This window comes from Artemia franciscana, chromosome 5, assembly GCF_032884065.1.
Source record: "Artemia franciscana chromosome 5, ASM3288406v1, whole genome shotgun sequence".
Classification (NCBI taxonomy): Eukaryota; Metazoa; Arthropoda; class Branchiopoda; order Anostraca; family Artemiidae; genus Artemia; species Artemia franciscana.
This window is the reverse complement of record NC_088867.1, coordinates 28292352-28304025: the sequence shown is the minus strand read 5'-3', so window position 1 is coordinate 28304025 and position 11674 is coordinate 28292352. Positions and strand designations below refer to the sequence as shown.

The window sequence follows — 11674 nt, the reverse complement described above, 5'->3', positions numbered from 1 at the left end:
TATGTTCTGGCTTTTGAAAAGTATAGGGGTTTTGAGCCCTATTCATGTTAATTTTTGCTCGTTTTGAGTTTAACTCGGTTATTTGTTGTAATTTCTGTTCGTCTTGGGTTTCATTTATTTATTGATGCTGATTTGTGATAGTTTTATGTTTGGTAGATTATTTGATTCTATTTTGGCTCATTTTTGGTTTAATGAAGTTCTTCACTTTTTTTGGAAAAACCTATTTGCAGAAAAAGTTTTTTTAAATTTATTTATGTTTGTTGTATATTGACAGTCTTTTTCAGGGGAAAAGAAAATACCAGTTTTAATCTTTCTGGTTTTTCTGTACGAATTTATAGATTGGCCTACTGTTTGTATACTGGAGAAACTCTTCCAACGATTTTTAACAACACAGACTTTTCAAAAATCTTGACGTAAATAGTCGTGTTTATTTTTATCATATGGATCCTGTAGTTAACCTGATGGATAAAACTTAATACCATTCTCAAAAAATTATATCTTCTTTGACAGCCTGGATACACTTGCACTCTTTTGATTTGGATAAATTTCAAGAGCAGATGTAGTAATAGAAGTAGCCCCGGAAGTTTGCACTGAATACCCTGAGTCGTTCTTGGTATATTGCTGAGATGTCTTATTCGCAACCAGCATACACGCAGTGCGTTTTGATTTAATTTTAAAGCAATATTTAGATTTCAAGCATAATGGGCAAATGACATACTTGTGGGAGGTTGACCTACCGAATAACTCTAGAGATATAGTTACTAGATCGTTCAACTATGCTGAACAAAATGGCTGTCTTAAGATTTTGATCGGAAGTGTTTGAAAAATTATGACCTAAGAAGACGGGGGCTGTTTGCCCTCCAATCACTTTTGACTCTTAAAGAGGGTACTAGAAATTTTAATTTCTAGTCAATTAGCTCCTTTAAAATATGAATGATATTATTAGCAATGACAGAGCAGCGCTGCCTATGTCCTTGTATGGCCTATGTTGCTTATATGCATTTTTAATACCTGCATGCATACAGTTTTTTCATTTAATTGAAATTCCCCCTAAAAGTTAGACTTAATACCATTAGTGTCGTTAGTTACAGTAACCGTAGAAGCAGCATTACATTTACACACAGTGTCTTCTGGCTAGTTCAAAATCCGCCACAACTTACCCCAATAGGTCTAACTTAACAATGTAAGCCGTTAATGTGATATTGCTTTGTCACCTTTTTGACAATCTATATGATCATAGTTGGTTTTGATTTGGTTCAACATCCACTTAAATATTCCTTGAAAGCTTCATCTTAATACCCTTAGCTTGTTTAGTAGCAATAGTTTCTACTTAATACCACCGGCCGTTCCTAAAGCACTTTCAATACGTCCTCTTGGTAACCTATGTTGACATACTGTGTTTTGATTTAGTTAAAAAAAGTTTCGACGTTGCCCTAAATTTTCGCCTTAATACCCTTAGCTCTAGTAGCAATAGAGGTATTACCACTAGTTATAGTAATAGCAGTAATAGTAGCAGTAGAATAAATAGTAGTAGTCTTAGTAGCAGTAATAATAATAACAGCAGTTGTAGGAGTAGAAGCAGCAGTATTATGATGCAAACATTGTCTTTTGGTTCGTTCAACATCCCCCAAACAAGTCTTGTAAGTTTTAATTTCACACACAAAACTGTTCTTAAGATATTAATAATATGCGTTTTACACAACCTGCACAAGGATGGCGTGTTGTGATTCAGTTTACATAACCCCCTAAAAATTCTCTGAAAATTTTACGTTAATATTCTTAAGTATAGCTATAATAGCAGTAACAGCAGTAGTATTAGTGTTCAACCTAATATACTACCCATTGCTATGATATTGTCGATATGTCTTCTTGATTCCTGTATATTTATATACTTCTTGAAATTTTATAAAATTGTCGTAACCTTAGAAGTAGTTGCAATAAAAGTAGTAGTAGTTGGAGTAATAGTAGTAGCAGCAGTAGAAATAGTAAATTTAGCAATGGTAGTAATATTAGTAGCCGTGCCCACAAATTGCCTTTTGGTCAATTGATCTTCGCCTTTAAGCAATCTCTGAGAGTTCCAACTTAATACACAAATCTGTTCTTCAGAAATGCTATTTCGACAATCTAAATGCACTCAGTGTCTTCTATTAGTTCGAATTTGCCATCAATTTTCTCTCAAATTTTTCCTACATAAACTTAGCATTGACAGTACTAGTACCATAGTAGTTGCGGTGGCAGTAGGAGAATTAGTTGCAGTGTTAGTGATGTCTTAGTGGTAGCAGCATTAATAGCGATAGTAGCATGTACATCTTTCCTTTTGGTCAGTTGTATTACACTCATAGTAGCAGAGACAGTAGTAGGAGAAGTGATAGCAGTAATAGTGCATTGTTATTATTAATTGTAACAGTAGTAGCAGCAGTATTAATAGTTGTAGTAGCAGGTACATTTTGCCTTTTGGTCAACTGAACATGCCACTCCTGATGCCCCTGAAGTTTCCTTTTGATACAATAAGTCGCCCCAAAAATATTACTGATAAGCCCGTACCAGCAATCTGTATGCATATAGCATGTTTTGATTTAGTTCAAATTTCACCTCAACATTTCCTCAGATGTTTACTTCAATATCCTAAGCCTTAGTAGCACTGGTCTAGTGATATTAGTGGTGGTAGTAGTAGTATATGTGATAGCATTAGAAGCAGTGGTGTCTGTAATAGAATTAGTGTGCGAATATTGCCTTTTTGGTCAATTAATCATCTCCATTATAATTTCCTGAAAGTTCCAAATTAATATGCCCAATCATTTCTGAGTTAAACCCTTTTGACAAACCATATGCACACAACATGTTTTGATTTAGTTCAATACTCTCCTCAATATTCCCTAAGAGACTCACCTTAATGCCCTTCGTATTTTGGGAAAGTAGAAGTCAAAACATGCATACTTTGTCTCAATAACACATACTTTATGTGAACAATGAAGAAATTGCCTAACTTACAGCCCTTGCCCCGAGGCCTCGAGTGGGAGAGGGGGGGATTGACGTCCCCAAACCCACAACTATTGAAACTTTCAACAATACTGAAAAAAAATGTCTCAAAACTTTGTTGGGATGTTTATTTTGGGAAATCAAATTATAGGCGTGAGAGGGGGCTGATTGTTCTCATATCACTTTGAATCTTAAAAAGGACACTATTACTTCAAATTTCAAATCAAATGAGCCCCATCTGAAGTTTATACGATCACTTATTCCATTAAAAACATGTATGACCCAGGGTATAAGTTTCAGCCCTTCCACCCTGGATGCATTGTTACACATTCTTTGTACTATTTTGAACAAAATGCCTATCTCACAAATTCAACCCGATGCATTTGGTGCAAAGAGGGGTAGTTGGGAAGGGGGTTAGTTGACCTTCATCACTTTTGACTCTTAAAAGGGAACTAGAACTTCCAATTTTCAACCAGATGAGCCACCTCTAAAATTTATACAACCATCCCTTCCACAAAAACCATAAATGTCCTCGGGGCATAACCTACAACCCTTACCCCAAGCTCTGGTGGCTTGTATCAACCTCAAAAGCCTTGTTATATGATCTTTGGATTATTGTGAATAGAATTGCTCCCCTCTGATCAGTTTGACTCTTAAAAAGAGCACTAGAACTTCTGATTACTAATCGAATGCGCCCCTCCCGAAGTATATACGGCCACCCTTTCTGTAAAAATCTTATATGTACCTTAGGTATAACTTACAACCATTGCCTACAGCTGTTAGGGGATTTCATCCTCGGAGACAGAATTTCCGGATCCTTCAACTACGTTGAACAAATTAGCTATCTCAAAATTTTGATTGAGTGTGTTTAGGGAAATGATGGGTGTGGAGAGGGGGCAGTTGCTTTCAAATCCCTTTTGACTTAATACGAGCACTATAGCTTCCAATTTCAAATCAAATGGAACCCTATCTGAAGTTTATACGACCACCTATTCCATAAAAGACTTACATACCCCCAGGGCATAACTTGAACCCTTGCCCCAGAGTCTGGGGGGCTGTTTCAACCCTGGAGGCATTGTTATAAGTTCTTTAGACTATTTTAAACAAAACGGCTATCCCAAAATTTCAATCAGATGTGTTTGGTGAAAAGAGGGGTAGTCAGGAGGAGGGAGAGCTAGTTGCCCTCCATAGCTTTTGACTCTTAAAAGATAACAAGAACCCTTAATAAGGGCATTATAAATTCGAAGTTCAAATTAAACTAGCCCAATCTGAAGTTTACATGACCACCCATTCCATAAAATCTTATATGCCTCCGAGGTATAACTTACAACCCTTGCCCCAGGGTTGTAGGGGGTCGTGTCAACACTGAAGACATTGTTATATGTCTGTTTAGACATTATGGACAAAATGGCTATCTCACCATTTCAATCAGATGTGTTTGGTGAAAAGAGAGATATTCGGGGGAGGAGGATAGTTACCCTCCATCACTTTTGCTCTTAAAAGGGGATTAGAGTTTCCAATTTTCAACCAAATGAGCATCCTCTAAAGTTTATACAACCAACCCTTCCATAAAAACTTTCAATGCTTCCAGGGCATAACTTACAGCCCCTACCCCCCAGGCTCTGGGGTTTGTTTCAACCTCATAAGCCTTTTTATATGATCCTTGGAATATTTTGAATAAAATGGCTATCTCAAAATTTCTTTTTGATACATTTCAGGAAAATACGACGGGTAGGAGGAGGGGTAGGTAGCTGCCATTTGATCACTTTGACTTATAAAAAGGGCACTAGAACTTCGGATTACCAATCTAATAAGCCCTCTCCGAAGCTTATACGACAGCCCTTTACATAAAAACCTTATTTGCCCCAAGGCTTAACTTAAAACCCTAGCCACGAGGGCTGTGTGGGGCGTCATCCTCAAAGATATAATTTCCAGAACTTTCAATTATGTTGAACAAAATAGCTATAACCAAATTTTGACTTGGTGTGTTGGGAAATAATGGGCGTGGCAGGGGAGTTGGTTACTCTCTAATCACTCCTTTTAGCTATTAAAAAGGGGGCTAAGCCCTTCAATTTCCAATCGAATGAGTCCTTTTCGAAGTTTTTACTACAACTCCTTCTATACGAAGTGTCCTGGTCTTAAAAAAAAACAATATATAATGCACCAACATCGTTCTTTATTTAGGTAGCACTACCTATGATGCGGTGTGACTGATGTACTTTCATTTTTGAGTCTTTAAGTTCCAAGCTAAGAAAAAATACGGTTTTTATGGCACTTGGTATTAACCATGTGTCATATAGCAATCGCCAATTCTGTCGGTCCCGGTTTTGCTACTTAAGGCACTTCCAGGTAATCTAGGACAATGAAATTTGGCAGGCGTATCAGGGACGGGACCAGCTTAAAATAGAAATAGTCGTTTCCCAATTTGACCATCTGGGGGGGGGAGGGGAGTGGGGGTCGGTTAATTCGGAAAAAATGGAAAAATTGAAGTATTTTTAACTTACGAACTATAGATCAGATCTTAATGAAATTTGATGTTTGGAAGGATATCTTGTCTCAGAGCTGTTATTTTAAATCCCGACCGGACCTGGTGACATTGGGGGGGGATATGGGAGGGGGAAACCTAAAATCTTGGAAAACACTTAGAGTGGAGAGATCAGGATGAAACTTGGTGGGAAAAATAAGCACAAGTCCTAGATACATGATTAACATAACCGGAAAAGATCCGCTCTCTTTGGGGTGGTTGGAGGGGGGAGGGGGTAATGCTGAAAATTAAAAAAAATAGGTATTTTTAACTTACGAACGGGTGATAGGATCTCAATGATATTTGATATTCAGAAGGATATGGTGTCTTAGAGCTCTTATTTTAAATCCCGACCAGATCTGGTGACATTGGGGGGGGGAGTTGGGAGGGGGAAACCTAAAACTTGAAAAAACTTAGAGTGGAGGGATCGGGATGAAACTTGGTGGGAAAAATAAACACGAGTCCTAGATACATGCTTGACATAAACGGAACGGATACGCTCTCTTTGGGGTAGTTGGGGGGGGGGGGGGTATTCCTGAAAAATTAGAAAAAATGAGGTATTTTTAACTTACGAACGGGATATCGGATCTCAATGAAATTTGATATTTATATGGATATCGTGTCTCAGAGCTCTTATTTTCAATCCCGACCGGATCTGGTTACATTGGGGGGGGGGGGGGTTGGGAGGGGGAAACCTAAAACTTGGAAAACACTTAGACTGGAGGGATCGGGATGAAACTTAAAGGGAAAAATAAGCACAAGTCCTAGATATAGGATTGACATAACCGGAACGGATCCGCTCTCTTTGGCGTAGCTGGGGGAGGGGTTACTTCTGAAAAATTAGAAAAAAGGAGGTATTTTTAACTGATGATCGGATCTCAATGAAATTTGATATTTAGAAGGATATCGTGTCTCAAAGCTCTTATTTTAAATCCTGGCCGGATCTGGTGACATTGGGGGAAGTTTGGGGTGGGGGAACCTAAAATCATGGAAAACGCTTAGATTGGAGGGATCAGGATGAGACTTGGCGAGAAAAATAAGCAAAATTCTTACGTACGTGATTTATATGATTGGAACGGATCCGCTCTATTGGGGGGGGAGAGGTTAATTCTGAAAAATAAGAAAAAATGACGTATTTTTAACTTACAAAGGAGTGATCGGATCTTCATGAATCTTCCTATTTAGAAGGACCTCGTAACTCAGATCTCTTATTTTAAATCTCAACCGGATCAAGCGTAAGTGGAGGGGGCAGTTGGGGGGGGGGACCGGAAATCTTAGAAAATACTTAAAGCGGTGAGATCAGGATGAAACGGGATGGGAAGAATAGAAACCTGTCTAAGATACGTGACTGACATAACCGGACCGGATCTGCTCTCTTTGGTGGAATTGGGGGGGGGGGGTAATTTTGAAAATTTAGGTATTTGTAACTTACGAAAGGGAGACCAGATCTTAATGAAATTTGACATTTAGAAGGATCTTATGCTTCGAAGTTCTAATTTTAAATTCCGACCAGATCCTGTGACATTGGGGGGATTTGGAGGGGGAAACCGGAATTCTTGGAAAACGTGAAAATTGGGGTATTTTTATCTTATGAATAGATGATCGGATCTAAATGAAATTTGATTTTTAGAAGGAATTCATGTCTCAGAGCTCTGATTTCAAATCCCGACCAGATCTTTTGACATTGTGGGGAGTTCTTGGAAGAACTCCAAGAGGGAAAAATTTCCAACAAGATTTCCAACAAGGGAAATCTTGGAAAAACACTTGGAGTGGAGGAATCGGGATGAAGCTTGGTGGATAGAATAAACAAATGTCCTTGATACGTGATTGACAGAATCGTACTGGATTCGCAGTCTTTGGGGGAGTTGGGGGAGGGGCTCAGTGATTTGGGGAGTTTGGTGCTTCTGGACGTGCTAGGACGATCAAAATTGGTAGGCGTGTCAGGGAGCTGCACAATTTGACTTGATAAAGTCGTTTTCCCAGATTCGACCATCTGGGGGGCTAAAGGGAGAGGAAAAATTAGAAAAGTTTGGTATTCATAACTTACGAGTGAGTGATCAGATCTTAATGAATTTTGATATTTAGAAGGACATCGAGACTCAGAGCTCTTATTTTATATCCTGAACGGCGTTAAGCCTCTTATTTTCCTTTTTAAATCAATCTATTGATTTATAGAATTTTGTTAGAGTTCATACCATCTTGGCTCTTAGCTCTTCTCGCCTCGTCACAAGTACCATATGAGCTCTTAGCTCTTGTTTCATTAGGTTCTTTCCAGAATTCAATCCATCTGCTCTACTAGTAAGTGCGATTTTTGTTGTGTCATTTTTGCTTTTGTTTTTGCTCTTGTTTAATCACTCCACTTGTGTTGTTGTAAAGTGGGTCAGAAATAAATTATAATTACTATTATTAATAGAATCAGAATACCGACTAAACTATATCTGAATAGCCTTAAAATAACTGAAACTTGTTTTAATTTCAAAAATTTTTATCCAAGTAATATAATAAATTTCGCACATTTGAGTAACGGTAACAACAGCAACACTGGGGCCTCAACTACTTCCTAAATATTCAACATATCTATACCAAAACCGAATTCACATTTTTACGGTTAACTACTGCGAATCAAAATCAGACCTATCAAAGAGAGGAATAATATTAGCCTTATTCATGGTAGACCTAGTAATTCCGAAACGACAATTATCTGAAGTAGCAAGTAAACAATAAATATAATTTCTTGCCAGTGAATATTAGAATGATAATCCTTATAACATAGTATACCATGTCAATTTCCTAACAGGTAAATTCACTCCTTTAGCTTCAAAAAATGTATCTACAAACTTCAAAAACGGTAAGAAGAAGCACGTATTTCAACTGCATTATCATATTTTATCGATCTAGCAATTACAAGAAAATTACTGTACATTTACAGTCACTTATTCCATTTTGCACTACTTACTGCCCTTTAGTAATTCACCCTTGACAAAAAAAAAACCTAAAGATTACACCACACAAACATGGGTTTGACCCACGGGTTCAGACACTACTTATGAAACAACCATTGATTTTAGAAAAGGCTACTCTATTCTAAGAGAAACCAAAGAAATTATCGTAGAGCCATGCGGATATTACAGATATGAGGAATAATAGCGAATTCTAGCTTTAAGTGTGTAATATCCTTTAACATTCTAAGCTATTTTTTATGCCAAAGATGAACAAAAAATGATATATTACTCCAGCCAGAGAATACGTAATGACAGGGGATACCACACTTTAGGCAGTCACGGTTTCATCTTACATTATTTTCTATTCCATTTTCAATCGCTGATGAAACTATTATTACATTCCCTAAAAAAATCAATTTTAACGGTCTACTCCAGAACTTGAATGATTATATAATTTTTACTTTGATAACCTGCTAGTCGAGCATTCCAGCTTGAACAAACAAAAGTAAGTATTAGTTAAGGTTAGAAACATTCTACCGAATTCCAAGACTAGTAGCTGACTAATTGATAAATTATTAAATGCTTTATGTTTCAGTCTCTAAAAGCTTTAATAGCTGCTTTGTAGTCACCTTTAGATCTAAACATAAACCTTCTCATCCACCAAACATATAGTTTATGAAAGCCAATTAAAACCCACTGACAAGCCCTATACTGTAAGAGAGTTTGAAAAACAAACTTCATTCTCTTAAAATATGTCAATCCTCGGTTATCAATAATGTTTGAAAATCTGGGCATATCCCAATTTACAATGTCAAACAAATAGAGAGAGCAAGATTGAAATGTCAGTCCGGGACGACTTCTTGCCATACCTTCAACCAAAGCAGAAGCCATGAACTCATAGTCTTCAGTTGAGCCAAGAATAGTATATTTTAAGCAGTGCTCAAAAGTCTCAAAGCTTAACTGGCGCACATCCTCATAGTTATCATCTAGGCAAAAGTTGTATTCATCTTTAATGCCAAGCATATATCCAAACACTTTCCACATATGAATGAAACCATCCAACTCTCGTTTCACAGGGTAATGGATACCAAACTTCTCTGGGTACATCACAAGCAAACCCATAAAGCCAAACTGCGTAAAACTCATATCTGTTTGACTTAAATAGCAATTATTCTCATCTGGAGAATCAAAAGGGACACTTAAACCGCACATGCTACTACAAACCTTGCAATATTGAGGAGATCTTATACCAGTACTTTTGTCAACAATGTCTTCTTTCATAGTATCTAAGTACTTACTGCTTGGCTTGACACCATAGATAGAATACACAGTGGCATTATCGACTTTTTCTGAGTCTTTATTGAAAAGTTTAGCATATTTTGAGTGCATAGAACGTACATACTGTATACTCTTTCTAGCGGGATTATTGTTTTCAAAAACATTTCCAATGCACCAACTATTCACATGTATAGAAGTCAAAGCATATCTTTTCAGAGCCTTTTTGGGTGTTTCAGAGTTCTTTGAATAAATGAGAGGCTTCAATAGTCTATTGAAAGAAAGTCCAGCAAACAAACTAAGAAACTGAGACAATGCTATGCAGAAAAGGTATTTTTGAACAAATTTTTTCCCATCTTCAAACCTTTCAATATCAAACCATTCAGGAATCTCGTCTGGTACATCTCCTTCTTCAACAGGTTTGTCCTTACCCTGAACGATATTTTCAAGTGTCTGGCTCTTTGTCATAGCTGATAATAGCTAAAAAAAACTAAATTTTTAAAAAACATATTGAACGCATAAGCTTTTTTACGGTGTATATTTAAAATATGATCGTTTCTTAGCAACAATTTGGAATTATTATTTATAGAAAACCTTTCATGAAAAACAGGAAATGCACACAGAGCGCTACAATGAATAAAGAAGAAAGAAAATACACAGCATAAGAAAGACCAATGAAATGAATAAAAATATAAACAAGCACAAGTAAAATGATATAAATATAAATAAAACTTTATTCAAAAGTAAAATGATTGTACCAAAAAAGTAATATAAGATGTGTTAAGATATTGTGTTAAATTGAAAAGAAGTGGTTTTTCAGGGCAGTTAGTCATTTTTTAATAAGTTTTTGCATTAGCTCAGTAATTGAAGTTTGTATATATGTTGTGAATAACCTAGAGAATTCTCCTAATGATGGCTATATTAAAGATATGAGGAAGGGCGATAGTATTGTATAGGGCTGATAGGTAGTGACGACTTGAACCAATCAAACAGTTCGTGGTAACGAACTGTAGTAAGGAGCGACCCGGCTCAATAGTAAACGAAACTCTAAAAAACGAAATTTTAATACTAAAAGACATATCGAAAGAATCGGATTTTTATGCTGATTTTAAATATATAAGTTTCATCAAATTTAGTCTTTGTCATCAAAAGTTACGAGCCTGAGAAAATTTGCCTTATTTTGGAAAATAGGGAGTAACACCCCCTAAAAGTCATAGGATCTTAACGAAAATCACACCATCGCATTCAGCGTATCAAAGAACCCTACAGAAAAAATTTCAAGGTCCAATCTACAAAAATGTGGAATTTCGTATTTTTTGCCAGAAGACAAATCACGGGTGCGTGTTTATTTGTTTGTTTGTTTTTTGTTTTGTTTTTCCCCAGGGGTCATCGTATCGACCAAGTGGTCCTAGAGTTTTGCAAGAGGGCTCATTCTAACGGAAATGAAAAGTTCTAGTGCCCTTTTTAAGTGACCAAAAAATTGGAGGGCACCTAAGCCCCCTCCCAGGCTCATGTTTTTTCCCAAAGTCAACGGATCAAAATTTTGAGATAGCCATTTTGTTCCACATAGTCGAACCATAATAACTATGTCTTTGGGGATGACTTACCCCCCACAGTCCCTGGGGGAGGGGCTGCAAGTTAGAAACTTTGACCAATGTTTACATACAGTAATGGTTACTGGGAAGTGTACCGACGTTATCAGGGGGATTTTTTGGTTTAGGTGTGGAGTTCAGGGGAAGAGGCTATATGGGAAGATCTTTCCTTGGAGGAATATTTCATGGGGGAAGAGAAATTCAATGAAAAGGGCACAGGATTTTCTAGTATTACTATTAAAAAAAAACAATGAAAATATAAACATGAAAAAGTTTTTTCAATTGAAAGTAAGGAGAAGCATTAAAACTTAAAACGAACAGAGATAATTACGCATATGAGGGGTTCTAAGAATACTTTAGCA

The 11674-nt window shown here is 36.8% G+C and overlaps 1 protein-coding gene across 9 annotated transcripts in view; it reads right to left on the bottom strand.

The window, feature by feature from the left end:
• LOC136027213 (uncharacterized) overlaps positions 1–11674 on the bottom strand; it is a 64287-nt gene that overhangs the window by 38981 nt on the left and 13632 nt on the right. For 7 of the 9 annotated variants that reach the window (XM_065704244.1, XM_065704247.1, XM_065704248.1 and 4 more), the window contains one exon: positions 7958–10200. The exons of the other annotated variants lie outside the window; for them this stretch is intronic. In XM_065704244.1, coding sequence (XP_065560316.1) covers positions 9037–10200 — 1164 coding nt within the window. In that variant the 3' untranslated portion in view covers positions 7958–9036. Of the gene's footprint in view, positions 1–7957; positions 10201–11674 lie in introns of those variants that run through there. 9 annotated transcript variants of the gene reach the window in all.